Here is a 22,725-nt window from a genome sequence, read left to right as displayed (position 1 = left end):
AGAAGTATAAAGTAAAATATTGGTACATTTGAATATTTAAAAGCAAAAATTACTGTTGTTTAAAAAGTACTATAAGATGAAGAGTTAATTGATAAATTGGGAAAAAGTAATCGCAATTTGACTATAACTGAGAGACAGCCAGTCACTATCCTTAATGTAGTAAAATGCCTAACAAATCTAATAAAAAAATGACATACATCAAAAGGAAATGTATATCATTCGCCAGTAATAAATATATGTAAAGGAAAGTTCTATTTTTCAATTATGAAAAGTGCAAAGAAATTGGAAATAAAAGTGTAATACCTACTGTTGGTCCGCACACAAGCAGATGCTGTTAGTGGAAGTGTTTATTGGTTAAACTTGAGGGTAATCTGAAAATATGTGTTCAAAAGTCTTTAAAATGTCATACCTTTCTACCTGATCATTCCACCTCTAGGCGTTTATAAGACATAACATAAATAATTCGACACAGCATTATTTTTAAAAGAGTGTTAAACTGGCAACAACCCAAATCCCCCCCCAAAAAGCTAAGGCTTAAAATATTATAGTTCTCTGATAGAATATTTTCAAAGAATATTTAATGATCATAAATCTTAGATAAAACAGTTAAAGGGCAAAAAATAATAACTCCAAGACATTTCCAGTACAACCACAAATTTGGAAAAATACACGTGTTAAGTATAACCACATTAATAAGTGGGGAAAGAAAAACAATTCTGGAAGGAAATAATCATATTAATAGTAATTATCTCGGGATGGAAATTCAGGTTTTTAAAATTCCCAATATTTTGCTGTATTTTCCAATTCTTTTTTGTAATAGAATTACGAGAAAAACACGTTATATTAGAGGAATTAATTGATCGATTCAATGATTGACTGATAGCGTGGGTAATGCAAACCACTCCCCAAGCTGGAGTCCGCAGACGTTTCAGGACTTCTCTGACCTCCAAACCGGGCACCTATAAAATGGGAGGTAATATACTACATTATCCGGGCCTTCTTACTGTAAAAACCCCCATGTTTTAAGGTTTCTTCGATGGAATTTGGGGAAGAGGTTGGCTTTGGATCCGAACACTATACGGACACCTCCACTAAAGCGCGTGACGATACCGCAGCGCTTCCTGCTCCGCGGTGGGTTAGAGCTGGAATCTATCTCATCCTGGTAAACTGAGACAGCGCCCCTTTTCATCAGTGTTGGCCGGGAGAGGGGAACCTTTGCACTACGAAGGAAAAAAAAAGGCCTGAACCGCAGTCTTAAATGCGCTTTTGGGTCATCCGGCAGCTGATGTCCAGCTACACCATACCCCAACTTCAAACTTTCACCTTTACAGATGTACCTTCCCAAATGTTCGCGATTTAAAGTGGTTCCCATCTGCAACATTAAGAATAGGGCGCTTTGCAATTTACAAACCATATCAGACAACCGCGAGTTCCAAATATCGTAAAGGGTGTCATTTTGGAGAAAAGAACGTTAAAATTCACGTTATTTAACCTTCACGCTTTAGCCATAATCCTTTTCAGGGAAAATTCCTGCAACACTCTACAAAACAAAACAAAACAAAAAAAAAAGTACCCCTCGAGCCAGCCAGGAGTCGAACCTAGAATCTTCTGATCCGTAGTCAGACGCGTTATCCATTGCGCCACTGGCCCCGTACTAGCCAAGCGCACACTAAAATAGCTCATCACTCCTTAGGCAGTTCTCACTCGATTCCCGAAAAACAGTGTTTCATTTCTTGCCCTTGGGCTGAGCGCAGTGGCTCTTGCCCACAGCTCTCTCCACCCCACCTTCCCCAGCAAACGCACTCCACGAAACCGCAGCGGCTACATCACAGCGCTCTTCCGCGTGCTCCAATCCTCCGCATCGAATAGCGTCTCCTCGCATTCGCTGGCTCGCGCACTAAGTTTGTCCGCGGCCGCCTCCCGTTCTCTCGCAACCCGGACGGGGCGGGCCGGGGGAGGGGCGAGGCCGGGCGCTGCTGCCGCCGTACCAGGGTGACCGGTAGCGTGGTAGCCGAGGTGGCGGCGCGGGGCGGGGCAGGTGGAGAAAGGAGGAAGGAGGCGGTGGTGCAGGATGGCGGCGGTGACGGTCTATGAGCAGCTGAAGCTGTGAGTCCCGCGGACCAGAGGCAGCTGACAGAAAAGACTTGAGGGGCGGCAGGCGGGGAAGGGCGGCAGGTGCGGGCTACCGGCCACCGCGAGCGCGCCTGGGGCCTGGGGCGGAGTGTCGGGTGTGGGAACCTTTAGTCCTCGACTTTTTCGCGCCGCGCGACAGTTCCCAGGCCCGGCCCCAGTCGCCCCAGGTTCCAGGAATGATGGACTCATTGGCCTTTCTCCGCTTGATCTAGCTTCGGTGCCCGCGGTGGGCAAGCGCCTAGTTTCCAGCTGAGCGGGGGGCCGGCGTACGATGCAGCACTCCAGGGCATGCACCTTCCTACTTTCATGATGGGGGCGGCTCTATTTGTATGGGTCACCTGAAAAAAAGACTTTTCTCTTGTTTAGTGGTCCCATAAGCAGTACTTTAGAGTCTACTGATAGACAAATCTTTTTCTTGGCTACAGTCTATGTGGGCATCGATGTCTCCCTGAACAGTCTTTAGGGTCCGTATAAAGCACAATCAGTACTCTTAAGGTCCTAAAGATACTTACTTTGCTTTAAGTTTTGTACTACTCCAGCACAAAGCAGATTTTTGAATCCATGTTGACAGCCAGAGGCTAATCTTGAGAATCTTGGCGCTGTAGATACGCTTTTCGTTAAATCCAACTTCTTGAGGCTTTAATAAGTTCTGGTTGTTAGAATTGTAAAATAGATGTTTGTAGAGCTTTTGGCTTGTTCTGGATAAATAAAAACATGTCTTTACCTTAGCATTCCCACCAGTCACCACACTTTTCATGCCATTGCTTTAAGTTTATTCTTGGAATAACTATTTTATTCACTTCTTTCTTGTTTTACCCTAGGATGCTTGAAAATCCATTGGCAATAGTTTGGAATGTCTTTGGAAGCAGAAACATATATAATTTTTTGATAAACTTATCCATCTCTATAAGTTAAAATATCTTGGTACTTAAATATCACATTTCTTTTGCAGGGAAATGAGGACATCACAATGTGGTTTGGGTGCTTGCTTATGCTCCCCAGAACCTTAAGCGTACTAATAACTTTTGGAAGTTTCGCTGTAAAGTTAGGGGTATAAAATTGGAAGTGAGGTAACTACTTGACATCATATGTTGTGTAGATTACTTTTTCTTCACCCTACTCTCTCTGTCATTTCTGTTTATTGTAATTCTCTTTGAGAACCCCAATAGTAAACTTCTCTCCACGCTTTCTTTCCCTAGTTTTCCTATACTCTCCCAATTCCTCCTTGCAAGGTGATAACCTTGCTGATGAATGTGTTGACGCTCATTCTTTGACTAGAGTACTGGCCGGACTAGTGTCACGTGTGCTTTGCTGGGTAATTGGGTTATTGTAGATCTGATAGTCACTGAAGTGGTTAGTGTGATCCTACACCACGTCTCAAATGTGTTTAAGGAATATGGAACCTTGGCTTCATGCAGCTAGTGTTAAGTTACAGAATGCAGCTGCATTTTTCCTGTGGCAAAGATTGAATGGGATGGAGAACTTGAGAATTGTGATCATTGTTTTTAAGCTGCTGGAGCACTAATCATCAGCAGTCCAGACCTCGAGAAAAAAGCATTGTATCTATAAAAGAGGAAAGGAAGTTTGTCTCTTAAGTGGTGAGGATAATGCTTTTGTATTGATTTATGTGAGAAGTGAAAACTGTACATTTGTTTTGGTGAAAAAATAGATCTAGGGTTATGTGAAAGCCATTCTCTCATTTTCAGTCCTTAACTTTTTTTCCCTGAACTTTTTGAGTGCTTCTGTAAATGTGAAGATACAACTTTTTTGCAACTTTGTTTTTCTTTATTGATGAGTTTTCTAGTTAGAGTTTCTTCTCTTATGTGTTTTTTTGGTTCTTCCTGCTCTGAGGAATGACATTCAAAGTTTTAGATTAGACTTTTGGTTTTGGATATATAGATATAACTACAGAGTATTCTTTTTTAGGTGCATTTGGAGGTAGAATGTTTTTCTGAACCATATATATGAATTAATAAGAGAAAGGCATAGCTGGTTTTAAAAATATGCCTAGATAAAAGTTTTAAGAAAGATCCACACAAAAGGGATATGTTGATTATTTTTATTACAGAAGTACCATTACTGGGTTTATTTAAATACTGAAGTGATGAGATTTTAAATAATAATTTGTTCTACATTTTGCCATACTCTTCCACCAGTCCATCTCTGCCCTCCTATGAATTTCACCTTTATAATGCCCTGGTTTCATCATCTTACTACCCTGCTGACAGTCTCCAATTTCATCATATTGTCCTATAGGATCACGATATATTTCTTAATCATGTGTATTCTAGTCTCTTCATAATCTAGGCCCTAACTTTATTTCCCATAACTATCCGCTTTTTTTTGTTTTCCCCCTTCAGCAGATTTGGCTCACCCTTGTCTAGCTTCAAGTTAGGACTTATTTTTAGATGCGTCTATCTAGAATGCCTTCCTCTCTCCCCTCTGTATACACCATCCACACCCGTGGTAGAGCTGTGATAGCTCAGATTTTTCAGTTAGAAGAGACTTGGATGCAAACCATGACTTGTTACATGCTTTGTAGCCTTGGGTATATTACTTAATCCCTCTTGATCTGTTTTTCATCTGTAAAATGGGAGTGTTAATACTTCACAGGACTATTGTAAGGACTGAATGAGAATATACATTCACCGATTCCCACTTTTGAGAAGCTATTTTCTTCCCACATCTCTCCCTTTTCTGAGCTCCCATAACTGTCTTTTTTTTTTTGCATGGACTTGGAGGTGAACCCGGGTCTCTGGCATGGCAGGTGAGAATTCTGCCTGCTGAGCCACCATGGTCTGCCCTCCCATAACTGTCTTTTTAAAAGGCAGGATGTTATTTAATTTAAAAAGATAAATATTGCCACAGGGACTAGACACAAATGTCCATATAATTTACACGTTCTATCTCGTAGGATTGATTTACGGTGTATTTACAGTCTCATGGACAAGAGGACTGAAAGCTAGAATGATCCATCCATAGTGCTTTTTGAACCACTCATTTTGCCTCCTAGAAATGATTAAATCATTGTGCAAACTTTATTTCTCCAAACAGGTTGCAGATATCTGGAACACATTAGAAATACCCTAACATTTATTTCTTCTCTAGTCTCCCTCGGTACCTAGCATAGAGCCTTGTGCAGAGCAGCTCCTTAGTCAATCACTTTAGTAACTGAAAAGAACTTTCCAGTATAGTATACCTAACAACACTTCTAAAAGAACAGTCAGGGGTAATTTGGAATGTATTATTTTGAAGCAGCAGTACCTTAAGCCATTTCATGTGTATTACTGTTTTCCTGATGTTTCTGTGGGGTCATGGTTGACATATCTCCTCCGTCATTGTTGAAAACGGGCAAGTAATTGCCCTTGGTCACGCAGTTGGGTCAGACAGCCAAGCCATCGCAGAGCTGGCCTTGGAACACAACTGGCCCAGAGCCTGATCTTTCCATTACTCTGCATTATCCCAATTACCTTCTTTTCTTTTACCAGATTGCTCTTGCTTTAGTCCTCAGACATGTCAGGTGTAGAAATGAATCACGTGTAATTGAAAATAGTTGACATATCCATAAATATGGATTCTATATGAATTTTAAATATAGAGAGCAGAATACAGATTTATTCAGGATTTAAAATTCATAAATTTTAAAATTCTAGCCACTTGTAAATATCCTATGTTGAGACTCCTTTTTGCTTTTTCATTCATTTGTGTAAGCCCAGCTAATGTCAGATGCTGATACATTTGAAACTGCAAAATAATTGGAACAGAAATACCCATTTTGGGGAAATTTAAACGAGTTTTTTTTTTTTCCCTTTCTTTTAAAATGTTAGCTGAAACAGGGTATAAGGCAGGGGGGAATCCTTTAGATATTAAATCAGGCTGCAGCTTGCTTCTGGAGAGATAATATTTGCTTAGGAAGTTGCCTTTCTTCTTAAAAAGATTCTCATAGCTTTGAAGTCAGTGGGGACAGCTGTGGTGCAACCCTCAGAACAGATGTAAGCTAACCTCTGTTAAGACATATGTAGTCTATCCAGTACATAGAACATTCAGACTGTTCTCACAGCTCTTTGTGGAGGAAAGGGTGTAGGGAACCTAAGATTCCCCTCATGAATTTGGAAACAGATGATGTGGGGTTTAGATGTAAGGCATTAAGGTTGCTGGAGATGTGGTGAGGGTTCAGACTTGAGAGAGATTTGGTGTGCTTATTTTAAATGAATGTTCCAGAAGTCTGCCTAGGAGTAAAAATACCTGGGGATGGGGCCTGGGAATCTGCTGGTTTAATCAGAGGTCCTAGTAGTTTTTGTGTTCTCTGAAGTGTATTTTCAGAGTGGACGCAGCTAAGTAAGGACCAAGAGCATTCTTTGGGGTGGGAGTATGTGGTTTGGTGCTCTGGAACATTGTGCTGTGGATTAGAGTTTCAGATTAGGTAACATTTGGGCTTGGGCCTATGAAGGTGTCTGGTCGTTAGAGAGAATAGATCTTAGGGTGTAAAGGGAATAGGAAGGCCCCCTGTCTGAAGTGGGGGAACTTGGAGTTTGAGGAAGAAGATAGAATTGAAGTGTATTGACCTTCTAGCAACACCAGCTGGAGTTGTTCGGGTGGCCCTGGGTATGCCTGTGATGAACCTGTGGTCTATAGGGTCTGTTGAAGAGGTGTTCGGTGAGGTAGGGAGGTTGCTGGAACCCAGAGGGAGGATGGTTGAGGGATGATGAGGGTACCGTCTGGGCATCGGTGTAAAGCTTCAGAGGAACCTTCTTTACTGTCTGACTTTTTTTCTTTTCTCTGATGAAACCTAGTAAAACTTTATGCTTGGATATTTTCAATCAGAGACAAATATTAAATTTGATCATTGAAACCTTGATTCAATTTTTTATGTAAGTTTTTTTTTGTTTGTTTTCGTGGGCAGGCACTGGGAAATGAGCCCAGGTCTCTGGCATGGCAGATGAGAACTCTGCCTGCTGAGCCATCATGGCCTGCCTTATGTAAGTTTTTGAGGAAATATGTTCATACTGCAGTTTTGTGACTTGATTGTCATTATGCCTCTATGTAAATAGTGGTCTTTTTGAGATGGGTTAATTTGACTCATGATTTGATAGGATTTTGAAGAGGTCACTTGTTGCCTAAAATATGTTGTAAATGTTAACATAGGAAAAAAGCAACATGTTTTCAGATACTAGAAAATCATAATGCCAACACTGAGAGAAAATAAAAGTAATAGGATGTATGTTATAATTAAATATATTGCTTTTTAAAAAATTTAACATAGGTAAATTTTTAAAAATGTGCTCTTAAGAGGTAGTCCAGGTAAATATATATATATTTTTATCTAATTTATTTTTTATTTATGATACATAACCACATACAAACACAAACATTCTTATCATATGATCATTCCATTCTTGTTATATAATCAATAACTCACATTATCATCACATACTTGTATATTCATCATCATGATCATTTCTTAGAATATCTGTATCAATTCTGAAAAAGCAGTAAAAAGAAAACAGAAAAAAATTCATACATACCAACCCTTTACCCCTCCCCTTCACTGATCATTAGCATTCCAATCTACTAAATTTATTTTAACATTTTTGTTCCTCTATTATTTATTTATTTTTGATCCATATGTTTTACTTGTCCATTGATAAGGTAGACAAAAGGAGCATCAGACACAAGGCTCTCACAACCACACATTCACTTCAACAGCCATATCATTATACAGTTATCTTCAAGAAACATAGCCACCAGAGCACAGCTCTACATTTTCAGGCACTTCCCTCCAGCCTCTCCATTACACCTTAACTAAACAGGTGATATCTATTTAATGCGTAAGAATAACCTCCAGGATAACCTCTTGACTCTGTTTGGAATCTCTCAGCCACTGACACTTTATTTTGTCTCATTTTGCTCTTCCCCCTTTTGGTGGAGAAGATTTTCTCAATCCCTTGATGCTGAGTTCCAACTCATTCTAGGATTTCTGTCCCAGGTTGCCAGGAAGGTCCACACCCCTGGGAGTCATGTCCTACATAGAGAGGGGGAGGGCAATGAGTTTGCCTGCTGTGTTGGCTGAGAGAGAGAGGACACATCTGAGCAACAGAAGAGGTTCTCTTGGGGGTGACTCTTAGGCCTATTTTTAAGTAGGCTTAGCCCATCCTTTGCAGGATTAGGTTCCATATGAACAGACCCCAAGATTGTAGGCTCGGCCTATTGCTTTGGCTGTCCCCACTGCCTATGAGAATATCAAGAATTCTCCACTTGGGGAAGTTGAATTTCCCCCCTTTCTCACATTCCCTAGGGGACTCTACACATACTTCCCTATTCACTGTTCAAATTGCTCTGGGATTTATCTGAGCATCACTGGACAAACCTACAAAATCTCATGCCCTACGTAAGGTTCCAAGTACTGTGGTGTTTAACCTGTCCACATAAGTTATGTTAGGAAATGCACTAGTCAAAATATAAATTTTGGACTAAATAAACACTTTTTGCTTGTCTCATATGTACGTTAAAGTTTAAAAATATTAATTACCATCTATTTTCAACACCCTGCATTATTGACATTCATTTGTTCTTCCTTGTGCAGAAACATTTTTAAACTTGCACATTTAGTCACTATCATTATATACTCTAGGCATTCCTAGATTATACCATTTCAGTCTTTATTGGCTATGTTTCCTTCTGATTTCATTTGTGCCCCCAGGCCTCCTCCCTCTGTCATTCTCACATTCATCTTCATTCAGTGTTCTAACATTATTGTATTACAGTTAGGTAGTATTGTGCTATCCATTTCTGAATTTTTACAATCAACCCTGTTGCACAATCTGTATCCCTTCAGCTCCGGTTACCCAATATCTACCCTATTTCTATCTCTTCATGGTCTCTGTTACCAACTGAAATTCTCCAAGTTCATTCACCAATATCAGTTCATATCCGTGAGACCATACAGTATTTGTCCTTTTGTTTCTGCCTAATCTTACTTAGAATAATGTCCTTAAGGTCTATCCACGTTGTTACATGCTTCATGACTTTATTCTGTTTTACAGCTGCATAATATTCCATTGTCTATATATACACCACAACTTGCTTAGCCACTTATCTGTTGATGGACATTTTATCTGTTTCCATGTCTTGGCAATTGTAAATAATGCTGCTATAAACATTGGTGTGCAAATGTCTGTTTGTGTCCTTGCCCTCATGTCCTCTGAGTAGATACCTAGCAATGGTATTGCCAGATCATATGGCAATACTACACTTAATTAGTTTCCTGAGAAACTGCCACACTGCCTTCCACAGCGGTTGTACCATTTGACATTTCCACCAACAGTGGATAAGTGTTTGTCTTTCTCCACATCCTCTCCAGCACTTGTCGTTTTCTGTTTTATTGATAATAGCCATTCTGGTGGGTGTGAGATGATATCTCATTGTGGTTTTGATTTGCATTTCCCTACTAGCCAGGGAAGTTGAACGTCTTTTCATGTGCCTTTTGACCATTTGTATTTCCTCTTCTGAGAAGTATCTGTTCATGTCTTTTGCCCATTTTGTAATTGGGTTGTCTGTCTTTTTGTTGTTGAGTTGAACAATCTCTTTATATATTCTGGATACTAGACCTTTATCTGATATATCATTTCCAAATAATGTCTCCCATTGTATAGGTTGTCTTTTTACTTTTTTAATGAAGATCTTTGATGCACAAAAGTGTTTAATTTTGAGGAGTTCCCATTTATTTCTTTCTTCAATGCTCGTGCTTTGGGTGTACGGTCTAGGAAACCACCTCCTATTATAAGATTGATAAGATATTTCCATGCATTGTCTTCTGAAAGTTTTATGGTTTTAGATCTAATGTTTAGGTCTTTGATCCATTTTGAGTTAATTTTTGTGTAGGGTGTGAGATATGGATCCTCTTTCATTCTTTTGCATGTGGCTCTCCAGTTCTCTAGGCACATTTATTGAAGAGACTGTTCTGTCCCAGGTGAGTTGGCTTGACTGTCTTATCAAAGATCAGTTGTCCATAGATGAGAGGGTCTATATCTGAACACTTTATTTGATTCCATTGGTCAATATATCTATCTTTATGCCAGTACCATGCAATTTTGACCACTGTAGGTTCATAATACACCTTAAAGTCAGGTAGCATGAGGCCTCCAACTTCATTTTTCTTTCTCAGGATATTTTTAGCTATTTGGGGCACCCTGCCCCTCCAGACAAATTTGGTTATTGGTTTTTCTATCTGAAGAGTAAGTTTTTGGGATTTTAATTGGTATTGCATTGACTCTGCAAGTCAATTTAGGTAGAATTGACATTTTAACTATATTTAGTCTTCCAATCCATGAACATGGTATGCTCTTCCATCTGTTTAGGTTTTCTGTGATTTCTTTTGACAATTTCTTGTAGTTTTCTTTGTATAGGTCTTTTGTATCTTTAGTTAAAGTTATTCCTAAATATTTTATTCTTTTGGTGCAATTGTAAATGGAATTTTTTTCTTGATTTCCCCTCAGTATGTTCATTACTCATTTATTAGCTCTAGTAGTTTCGCTGTGGATTTTTCAGGGTTTTCGACATATAGTATCATATCATCTGCAAACAGTGAGAGTTTTACTTCTTCCTTTCCAATTTTGATGCCTTGTATTTCTTTTTCTTGTCTAATTGCTCTGGCCAGAACTTCCAACACAGTGTTGAATAACAGTGGTGATAGTGGGCATCCTTGTCTTGTTCCTGATCTTAGGGGGAAAGTTTTCAGTTTTTCCCCATTGAGGATGATGTCAGCTGTGGATTTTTCATATATTCCGTTTATTATGTTGAGGAAGTTCCGTTCTATTCCTATCCTTTGAAATGTTTTCAACAAGGAAGGATGCTGAATTTTGTTAAATGCCTTTTCTGCATCAATCGAGATATCATGTGGTTTTTGATCCTTTGATTTGTTGATATGGTGTATTACATTAATTGATTTTCTTTTGTTGAACCATCTTTGCATACCTGGGATGAATCCTACCTGTCATGGTGTATAACTTTTTTTAATGTGCTGCTGGATTTGATTTGCTAGAATTTTGTTGAGGATTTTTGGTTCTATGTTCATTAGAGAGATTGGTTTGTAGTTTTCTTTGCTTGTAATATCTTTGTCTGGCTTTGGTATGAGAGTAATGTTGGATTTGTAGAATGAGTTAGGTAGCTTTCCTGCTCTTCAATTTTTTTGAAGAGTTTGAGCAGGATTGGTACTAATTCTTTCTTGAATGTTTGGTAGAATTCACATGTGAAGCCATCTGGTCCTGGACTTTTCTTTTGGGGAAGCTTCTTAATGACTGATTCAATTTCTTTACTTGTGATTGGTTTGTTGAGGTCGTCTATTTCTTCTTGAGTCAATGTTGGGTGTTCATGCCTTTCTAGGAAGTTGTCCATTTCATCTACATTGTCTAGTTTATTAGCATAAAGTTGTTCAAAGTATCCTCTCATTATTACTTCCTTTATTTCTGTGGGGTCAGCAGTTATGTCTCCTCTTCCATTTCTGATTTTATTTATTTGCATCCTCTCTCTTCTTTTTGTCAGCCTTGCTAAGGGTCCATCTGTTTTACTGATTTTCTCATAGAACCAGCTTCTGGTTTTGTTGATTTTCTTGATTGTTTTCATATTCTCAATTACATTTGTGTTTCTGCTCTAATCTTCTTACCTTTTGCTTGTGTTTTTATATTCCCAATTTCATTTGTTTCTGCTCTAATCTTCTTACGTTTTGCTTGCTTTTGGGTTAGTTTGCTGTTCTTTCTCTAGTTCTTCCAAGTGGACAGTTGATTCCTTGATTTTTGTTCTTCTTTTCTGGTATAGGCATTTAAGGCAATAAATTTCCCTCTTAGCTCTGCCTTTGCTGCATCCCATAAATTTTGATATGTTGTGTTTTCAATTTCATTTGTATCGAGATATTTACTGATTTCTCGTATAATTTCTTCCTCAACCCACTGGTTGTTTAAGAGTGTGTTGTTTAGCCTCCATATATTTGTGAATTTTCTGGCACTCTGCCTCTTATTGATTTTTAGCTTCATTGCTTTATGATCCTAGAAAGTGTTTTGTATGATTTCAATCTTTTTAAATTTATTGAGACTTGTTTTTTGACCCAGCATACCGTCTATCCTTGAAAATGATCCATGAGCACTTGAGAAAAAGTTGTATCCTGCTGTTGTGGGGTGTAATGTTCTATATATGTCTGTTAAGTCTAGCTCATTTATTGTATTATTCCAATTCTCTGTATCTTTATTGATCCTCTGGCTAGATGTTCTGTCCATTGATGAGAGTGGGGAATTGAAGTCTCCAACTATTATGGTAGATGTATCTATTTCTCTTTTCAGTGTTTGCCTAATGTATTTTGGAGCATTCTGACTCGGTGCATAAATATTTATGATTGTTATGTCTTCTTGTTGAATTGTTCCATTTATTAATACATGGTGTCCTTCTTTGTCTCTTTTAACTGTTTTGCATTTGAAGTCTAATTTGTTGGGTGTTGGTATAGCTACTCCTGCGCTTTTCTGATTGTTATTTCTTGGAATATCTTTTCCCAACGTTTCACTTTCAACCTATGTTTAGCCTTGGGTCTAAGATGCATTTCTTGTAGACAGCATATAGTTGGGTCCTGTTTTTTAATCCGTTCTGCCAGTCTAGGTCTTTTGGTTGGGGAGTTTAATCCATTAACATTTAGTATTATTACTGTATGGGTAGTACTTTTTCTACCATTTTGCCTTTTGGATTTTATATGTCATATCTAATTTTTCTTCTTTTTACATTTACTGATAGTCTTCATTTCTATACTCTTCTCCATACCTCTCTCTCCTGACTTTTCTTATCTGTCTCTAGTGCTCCCTTTAGTATTTCTTGCAGATCTGGTCTCTTGGGCACAGATTCTCTCAGTGAGTTTTTGTTTGCAAATGTTTTAATTTCCCCCTCATTTTTGAAGGACAGTTTTGCTGGATATAGCATTCTTGGTTGGCAGTTTTTCTCTTTTAGTATCTTAAACATATCATCTCACTCTCTTCTCGCCTCCGTGGTTTCTGCTGAGAAATCTACGCATAGTCTTATTGGGCTTCCCTTGTATGTGATGGATTGTTTTTCTCTTGCTGCTTTCAAGATTCTCTCTTTCTCTTTGACCTCTGACATTCTGATTAATAAGTGTCTTGGAGTACATCTATTTGGATCTATTCTCTTTGGGGTACGCTGCCCTTCTTGGATCTGTAATTTTTAGTCTTTCGTAAGAGTTGGGAAATTTTCAATGATAATTTCCTCCATTAGTTTTTCTCCTCCTTTTCCCTTCTCTTCTCCTTCTGGGACACCCACAACCCATTTATTTGTGCACTTCATGTTGTCATTCCATGCTTTTCTCTATGTTTTCTTTTGCTTGTCAGATTTCAGATGTTCCATCCTCCAGTTCACTAATCCTATCTTCTGCCTCTTGAAATCTGACATTGTATGTTTCCATTGTTTTTTTCATCTCTTCTACCGTGCCCTTCATTCCCATAAGTTCTGTGATTTGGTTTTTCAGACTTTTGATTTCTTCTTTTTGTTCATTCCTTGTGTTTATATCCTTCCTCAGTTCATTGATTTGATTTTTGAAGAGGTTTTCCATGTCTGTTCAGACATTCTGAATTAACTATTTCAACTCCTGTATCTCATTTGAATTGTTGGGTTGTTCCTTTGACTGGGCTGTTTCTTCAATTTCCCTAGTATGATTCGTTATTTTTTGCTGGCATCTAGGCATTTAGTTACCTTAACTAATTTATTCTGGAGATCGTTTTCACTTTTTTTTTCCCCTAGGATTTTCTTGCTGGATGACTTGTTGTCTGTCTGTTCTTTGACATTCAGTTCTGCTTATTCTAGTCCTCTATCTTAGGTTTCATTTAGTAGATCAGAATTTTTCAGTTCTTGTTTTTTTGTTTCTTGCCCTGCCTGTATGGTGCCTTTCCCCATCCCTTAAGAGGGTCTACTTAGGTATTATAGACCCCAGTCAGATTTTCTCAGACCAAACTGGTCTCCTCTCAGAAGGAGTCACCTGCATCAGTTTTTCCTGAGGATGAGAACCAGCAGATTAAAAGACTTTGCTGTGAAGTCTCTGGACTCTGTTTTTCTTATCCTGCCCAGTATGTGGTGCTTTTCTGCCTGCAGGTCCCACCAGCATAAGGTGATGCAGTACCTTTACCTTCAGCAGACTCTCCCTGCTGGGGGTATGGTGGAGACAGAAGAGAGGTTGTAGGCTGGCTTTAATTGCTTTGCTTTTCCAGACCCTGGGATCTGAATTCCTTGAGGGAGGAAATCCACCCGAGCTGGGCCTGAACCCTGTCCTGGCGAAGGCACAGGCTCCAGACGAGCTCTCGAACAAACTCAATTCTGCCTATCCCTGGGGCGGTGGAGCCCGAGAAGCCTTGCAGCTATATCCAAAGAGTAATCAATCCATAGACATACAGCCACAAAAGAGAAAAAGAAAAATCCTTTTCAGAGCAGGACTCCATTCCTCAGGTTTGCCAACCGAGAGCTTAAGTTGGTATGTTGCTCTGTGTATCTCCTGGTCCTATGTGCCCCCTCCTATCCTGCACGGTCCAGACCTTTTCAGATAAAAAAACCTTTTTTTCTGTCATCCCTGCTCCCTCTGCACCAGGGCAAAAAACAGCGACCTACGCTTTTACTCAAGTTTCAGCTGAGCTGGGGGGCCTATATTTATTAGTCAGAATTTGTTAATTAATTCCACATTTGGAGTTTTGTTGTGCTCAGCCCCTGCTGCTAGTAAAATCCCTTTCCTTTCCCCTCTTGGAAGCAGTCTGTGGGGGAGGGGCGCCAGCCACCGAGGCTTGGGGAACTCACAGTTCTGGGGCGGGGGGCTCGCAGCTGGTCCAGCTAGTCCAGACTGGGGTACGTTGTGTGTCCAGTCACTGACGTGGCCCCAGCAGTTGTTCTGTACCGTTCCTGGCTACTTACTAGCTGCGCTGGAGGACGAACTAAATCCCACACCTCACTAAGCTGCCTTCTGTCTGAGTATATATTTAAACGCAATTAGTTAACTATAATACCCAGAATTACCTGTGTTGAATTTAACTTTTACTCTTCCCTGTGATTTTTTTTTCTTTTTTACCCTATACTTTGGTTGCACTAATCCTTTTTTAAAAGCAAAAATAGTTAACTAACAAAGATAGTCAAAGTAGGAAACAAGTGTTATTTAAATGTTATGTTATTTTGATCTGTCCCCCCAAAATTATTTGTCATCATAACAGAAACTAGAATTCTGGGTTGGGTTTTTAATCCCTTGGTCTTTAAAGAAACGTGATAGTTTCTTGTTCAGTTAGTTAACAGTTGATACCTTTATGTATTCTATCCCTGCAACAAATAGTTTATATAAGAACCAGAAGCTCTTTTTAGTATATAGTACACTATTACTTTGAACCTTAGAGTTCTGATATCAACATTATGGTTAATGACCAAATAATCTTCCTGGATGGAATTTTCCTGTCTTCTAAAACCTATTTTATAAAATAAGTAATGTGGTAGGGTTTTATGGATATGTGGGACATCACAGGAATTGAGGACCATTCCTTTTATAGTTGAGAGGATTTTTTTCCCTAGTTGGAAAGTTGTTCATGCTGAACTACTCTTTGACTATCTTGAGTCTTCTGTCTTGATTTCCATGAAGTTCAACAGTTTTCATGTGTTTATTATATTGAGAAGCAGGATAGCTATGCAGACTGATTAATTTTGAAAAATCTCCAGGCAGTACCTGACTTCAATGACACTTTGTAGACATTCTAATCAGAGACTACATTGCTGTCTTTTAACTCTCATAATAGTTACAGGATAACCTCAAATCCAGTTTAAAATGTTTGACTTGTCAAGATATTTCCTTAGCTGGAAGAAAGGAAAACAATTTTTAAAATTCTGTTTACTGTTTCAATGACCTAAAGGAAACATTAATTAAATATCATACGCAAAAAAACAAGTTATTGTAGGTGTTGCTGATTAAAAATGTTATATTCTCTAACAAAATTGAGGTTTTGCTATGAACATTAGAATAAGTGCAGAGTCCTTATTTGGAGAAACTTTGGAGTCTGTTTGGTGAAGATTTAAAAAAAAAACAACCACTGTCACACAAACCAGCTAGAATTACACCACTGGATGTTTACTCAAGTATCCTTGTGAGTGTTTTTGGCTGTGTTAGAGAGTTGAAGTTAATTTTCCCAAGTTTTGAAGTGAAACCTGGCAAGCATAAAACTTACAGAATAATATTTAATAGAAGCCAAATATATGTCAGATCAATATTAAGGCCAGTAAAGAAGTGGGTGTAAATGTTCTAAAAACGATTATGGTGATGCATGCACACCTGTGTGATGACATTGTGAGTCACTGATCGTATACCATGTATGGACTGTTTGTATATGAAGATTTCTCAACAGAAATATTAAAAAAAAAAAAAGCAGTTGTAAGTAGAAGGACGGAAAAGAGAAGAGGAGGACACCAAAGGTAGGTACTTGTGAGTAGGGGAGACACCAAGCTGTTTATTATGAAAAATAGAATTCTGAGTTCATTACTTATAATTACTGCCCTTAGAAATATTATCTGGCAGGCACTGTTCAGTTCTACATCTCTCCAGTTCTTAAGTCTAGAAATAATGATTTTTCATAGACATTATATGAATCGCCTGTTAATAGCACCAGCAGCTTAGATTCCAACAGCGTCTGTCCAAGGGATAAGAGCAAACAAAGGCCCCAGGCCCTTGGTCTAGAACTGTCCACTTTGAGCCATAATTTTACTCATATTTTTGTAATTTATTTTAATACAGTTTTAAAACTTAATTTTTATTTGAAACTAATACATCTGTGTGGTTTGAAATTAAATAGTATATACAATTTTTAATAAAAGAGAGCACCCTTCTGCACTCCCAATTCCCACTGCCCTAGAGATTTTTAAGTGATGTCTTCTGGTATTTACTCCATATTACTGAACAACATTTACACTGCTATTTCTTGATTTTTTTGTTAAGGTTTAAGTCATCTGATGATTTAGTACTTTTAGAAAATGAGGATTTAATTTTCCTAACCCTTTCCCCTCTCCTTTCAATATATAGTAAAATATTCAGTATTCATATTGTTATCGTCCTGTAGATGTGGTTCAAGTGAAGCCATATAGTATATTTAGTTTTCCTTACAAAAACTCCCCCCATCTGCCCTGAAGACAACTGTCTTGGTTCTTTTTTTTATGTTTTATTTTTTTTTAACTTTTTAATTGTATAGTGTAGCATATATACAAAGCAAAGAAATAAAAGAGCAATAGTTTCCAAAGCACTCTTCAACAAGTAGTTACATGACAGATCCCAGAGTTATCATGGGCTATCATACCATCCTCTCAGATTTTTCCTTCTAGCTACTCCAGAATATAGGAAGCTAGAAGGCTTAAATATTTTTAAATATTTAAATATTTTTTTATCATTGCAATGAAAAAAAAACCTTTTTTTGTGAAAAATAACATATATACGAAAAATCAATAAATTTCAAAGTACAGCACAGCAGTTAGTTGTAGAACAGATTTCAGAGTTTGACATGGGTTACAATTCTACAATTTTAGGTTTTTACTTCTAGCTGCTCTAAGATACAGGAGACTAAAAGAGTTATCAATTTAATGATTCAGTATTCATATTTGTTTATTAAATCCTATCTTCACTGTATACCTCCACTATCACTTTTGATCTTTCCATCCCTCTCTTTAAGGGGAGTCTAACTTTTTCATATTAGAAGAGTCTGTCACTAATATGGGGTAGGGAGATGAAACTATCTGATGTTCTGGAGAGGCTGGGTTCTCTAGGTTTCAGGACTTACCTGGACCAGAGACCTATCTGGAAGTTGAAGGTTTTTGAGAAGTTACTCTAGTGCAAGGAACCTTTGTGGAATCTTATATATTGCCCTAGGTATTCTTTAGAATTGGCTGGAATGGTTCTGGTCGGGGGTTGGTAGGTTATGATAAGGAACCTTTGTGGAATCTTATATATTGCCCTAGGTGTTCTTTAGAATTGGCTGGAATGGTTCTGGATGGGGGTTGGTAGGTTATGGTAGGTAGCACGGTCTACTGAAGCTTGTGTAAGAGCAACCCCCACAGTATTCTCTTGACTCTATTTGAACTCTCTCTGCCACTGATACTTTAGTACTTACACTTCTTTTCCCCTTTTGGTCAGGGTGGAATTGTTGATCCCACAGTGCCAGGGCCAACTTCATCCCTGGGAGTCATCTCCCATGTCGCCAGGGACACTTTCACCCCTGGATGGTATGTCCCACGTACCGGGGAGGGCAATGATTTCACTTGCAGAGTTGGGCTTAGAGAGACTGAGGTTACATCTGAGCAACAAAAGAGGTCCTCAAGAAGTAACTCTTAGGCATGCCTATAGATAGTGTAAGCTTCTCTGCTGCTTATATAAGCTTCACAAGAATAAGCCTCAGGATATGAGGCATGGCCTATTTATTTGGATCTCCCTAGAGTTTCACACAGTATCAGGGGATTCCCTTCTGGTTAGTAGTTCCATATTCTATCTCTTGTCCCTCAAGGGACTTTGACAATACTTTTTGATTATCTGCTTAATATACTCTAGGATTTATTTGTCTTGGTACTTTTATTTGCTTGATTTTTAAAATGTACCTATCATTAATTAATCTTCTGTATCTCTGACAGAGCAATAAGATGTCTCTGAAACATATCAAGTAACTATTGATTGAAAGATTTTCTGTCACCTCTGGAAGACCTCTGTCTCTGTGCTTTAAATCTGAGCTGGTTATTCTTTAGGCCTGTTACAGAGCTATTGTTCTGGGACCTCCTTTTACCATCATTATGAGAATACCTTTCAGCTCTCTTCTATTTTGGATTCCAAGTCTAATTCTTTTTTGGTTTACCCCCTCATCTTAGTGGAATGCGCCTTTCATTCTTTATAAAAAAGTATGCAAAAGAGACATCTTTTTGAGACATTGCATATCTGAAAATGTTTTCATTCTCCCCTCACACTTGCTTGATAATGTGGCTAGCTATAGAATATTCAAATTAGAAATTATTATCCTTCAAAAATTTAAAAAGGCAGGCCATGGTGGCTCAGTGACAGAGTTCTCGCCTCCCATGCTGGAGGACCAGGTTCAATTTCCTGTGCCTGCCCATGTTAAAAAAAAAAAAATTGAAGTCCTTGCTGTTGGATAGTTTAATGTGTTGCTGGTGAATTGTCCAATAGAGTGACCATTGATTACTTCAGTGCTTCTTTTTCTTGATTTTTTTTTTTTTTGAGGAAACTTCAGAATTGCCTCTTTCTGGTATTCTGAACTTTTATGCCTTATATGCTTATGTGCATGTTTCCCATTTCTTTACTTGATGGGCTTTTTTTTTTAATTTTATTTTTTTAAATACAAAAAACACAAAGCAAATGCAAACATTCCTCTTTTGATCATTCCGTTCTACATATATAATCAGTAATTCACAATATCATCACATAGTTGCATATTCATCATCATAATCATTTCTTGGAACATTTGCATCTATTCAGAAAAAGAAATAACAGAAAACAGAAAAGATATTTATACATACCATACCCCTTACCACTCCCTTTCATTGATCACTAGCATTTCAAACTAAATTTATTTTAACATTTGTTCCCCCTATTATTTATTTTTATTCCATATGTTCTACTCCTCTGTTGACAAGGTAGAGAAAAGGAGCATCAGACACAAGGTTTTCACAATCACACAGTCACATTGTGAAAGCTATATCATTATTCAATCATCATCAAGAAACATGGCTACTGGAACATAGCTCTACATTTCAGGCAGTTCCCTCCAGCCTCTCCATTACATCTTGATAACAAGATGATATCTACTTAATGCGTAAGAATAACCTCCAGGATAACCTCTTGACTCTGTTTGGAATCTCCCAGCCGTTGACACTTTGTCTCATTTCACTCTTCCCCCTTTTGGTTGAGAAGGTTTTTTCAATCCCTTGATGCTGAGTCTCAGCTCATTCTAGGATTTCTGTCCCACGTTGCCAGGAAGGTCCACACCCCTGGGAGTCATGTCCCACGTAGACAGTGGGAGGGTGGTGAGTTTGCTTGTTGTGTTGGCTGGAGAGAGAGACCACATCTGAGCAACAAAAGAGGCTCTCTTGGGGGTGACTCTTAGGCCTAAATTTTCAGTAGGCTTGACCTATCCTTTGTGGGGTTAAGTTTCATATGAACAAACCCCAAGACTGGGGGCTCAGCCTGTAGCTTTCGTTGTCCACACTGCTTGTGAGACTACTTGATGGACCTTTTCAGTCTGGAAACTCACCCTTCAGACTGAGGATTTTTTCCTATTATTTCTTTGATAATTTATTTTCTGTTTTCTCATGTACTCTTCTGGAATCCAGTTAAATAGATGTTGAACATCTTGGGTTGAGCCTCTCATTTTCTTTCTTGCTTTCTTTCCTACTTTTGGCTTTCCCTTTTTAGAGCCCTTATCTTTTTATCCTATTCTCAGGGAGAGTTCCCCAATTTTTTCTTCCACACCTGTTAGTGATTTTTTTTTTTTCCGCATGGGCAGGCACCGGGAATTGAACCCAGGTTTTTGGCATGGCAGGTGAGAACTCTGCCTGTGTGGTACCATTACCCGCCCTGTTATTGAATTTTTAAATTACTATTTCTGCTGTCAGTCCAAGAATATATTCTTACTTTCTGTTTCTCTTTTATAGCTATTAATTTTAAATATGTTTTGAAGTTTTATTCTGCTCTTGTTACCAGACAAAGGCTGTGAATTCTCTTTTCCCAGTGTGCTCAATAACCAATTCCTGAGACACTGGGATTTCAAAGAGAAAGAGTTTATTACCAGGTGCATAGTAAGAGAACAGATGGCCTACCGGCCCAAAATCTGTCTCTACAAACTGCAGTGATTTTGATTGTTTTATTACAGGAAAAGATGGGCAGGGTTTAGGATAATGAGCAAGTGGCCCCACATGATGTAATTAGAGGTGGTCCAATTATTGAGCATGTGCATTTTGATTACATGCTTAGAGAACATATGTAAGAAAATGGTGGAATGATGTATAGGTAACTTTTAGGTTAAAGTCTAAGCTATTGCGCATGTCAGGCAGGCCCACTTTGGTTAGATTCAGTCTCGGTTGTCAAGATAACTTTGGACTTGGTGTGGGTTAGTTCTGGGCTGACCCAATACCCTTCATTAATAAGCATTAGGGCTGTCTTTAGTGATTCCAGGTTGAAAAAGTGGATAACTGGGTACAAATGAACATTATTCACATGGTTTTTACAATCACAGGGGCAGAAGATAAAAGCTATACAATCATTATCAGAGATCAAGGTAGCTGGATTATAATTTAGAAATTTGAGATGTCTCCCTCTGTCTACTCCAATATACAAGAAAGCAAAAAGGAATATTTATATAATAATTCGGTAATCAAATTCAGTAATTTATCCCTTAAATCCTGATTTCTCGGTTAAACTCTCAGCATGATTTGTTTACCCAAAGTTATTTTTATGTTTGTTTTGGTCTCTATTTCTGTGATGGAGGCTTTTCTTAAATATCGTCATCCTTTGTTGGCATTTCAGAAATGTTTCAGGGGCACTCAAAAGCTGATTGGAAGCTCTATTTGTAGGGCAAGGCTTGTCAGCTGAAGGCCCTCACTGTAGAGTGATAGTGAAGGAACACAGCTCTTTCACTGGGGACCCTTAAAGCCCAGTATTTGAGGGTTTTTTCTCTTGGGCCATTTTTTTTTTTTTTTTTTTTTTTTTTTTTTTTTACATGGGCAGGCACTGGGAAGGGCCAGGTTTTTTTAGAGACAGTCCTTAAAACTCCTGTGCAGGTTGGGGGAGCCAGCATTTGTGGAGCCCAACAGAAGAAAAGGGTTGGATAATTTTACCAATTGGTAAGCATAACTTCTTCATGCCTCCAGACTTCAGTTGGCTCCTTACCCTGGCCCTCAGCTCTGCTTGGTGTCTGGAGTCCAGTTCCTCTGTTATGGAACCTTGCTGTATATTTATTTGCATATGACTAAAAGATTTAATCTAAGATGTGTATATTTTATCAGTGTTCCTCCCAGATAAGTTTTTTTTTTCCATGCATGTCTTTATTATTCACCCACCCTATGCTGATAAAGGGAGTATCAGTCACAACCACAGGGTCACATGATAAAAGCTGTATAGTTATACAGTCATTATCAAAGATCAAGGCTACTGGACTAGAGATCAACAATTTCAGGCATTTCTTTCTGGTTATTTTGATACACTAGAAGCTAAAAAAAAATATCTACATAATGAGTCAGTAGCCATAATCATTTGTTAAATCTTAATTTCTTAGTTACCCTTCCTCCCTCTCATTTGATCATTTTCTCAGTCTTCTGGGATATCTGGACAATGACCATTTTAGTTTCTTCATGCTGGAATGAGGTGTCTACCTTATGGGGTAGAGGAATGAAATGGGATGATGTTCTTGGAGAGACTGGTATCTCTGGTTTCAGGGTTTATCTGGCATGGAAACAATATAGAGGCCTTAAGTTTCTGAAAAACTAAACTTACTAACTAAAACATTTATAGAGTCTTAGAGCCCAGGGTATTTTTTAAGGTTTTCAGGA

The 22,725-nt window shown here is 38.4% G+C and overlaps 1 protein-coding gene and 1 non-coding gene across 2 annotated transcripts in view; one reads left to right on the top strand and one right to left on the bottom strand.

Moving 5' to 3' along the window:
• Positions 1–1,577: 1,577 nt before the first annotated feature.
• On the bottom strand, positions 1,578–1,650 carry TRNAR-ACG (transfer RNA arginine (anticodon ACG)). Its single transcript has one exon. It is a non-coding gene; the product is annotated as a tRNA-Arg (tRNA).
• A 332-nt stretch (positions 1,651–1,982) lies between these two features.
• Positions 1,983–22,725, top strand: part of SACM1L (SAC1 like phosphatidylinositide phosphatase) — a 98,462-nt gene continuing 77,719 nt past the window's right edge. Inside the window, exon 1 of the mRNA XM_077129568.1 lies at positions 1,983–2,106. Within this exon, the coding sequence (XP_076985683.1) occupies positions 2,072–2,106 (35 nt within the window). The 5' untranslated portion in view covers positions 1,983–2,071. The remainder of the gene's footprint in view (positions 2,107–22,725) is intronic.

This window comes from Tamandua tetradactyla, chromosome 15, assembly GCF_023851605.1.
Source record: "Tamandua tetradactyla isolate mTamTet1 chromosome 15, mTamTet1.pri, whole genome shotgun sequence".
In the NCBI taxonomy this organism is placed as follows: Eukaryota; Metazoa; Chordata; class Mammalia; order Pilosa; family Myrmecophagidae; genus Tamandua; species Tamandua tetradactyla.
Note: the sequence above shows the minus strand (reverse complement) of the source record. Positions and strands in the feature narration are given on the sequence as shown.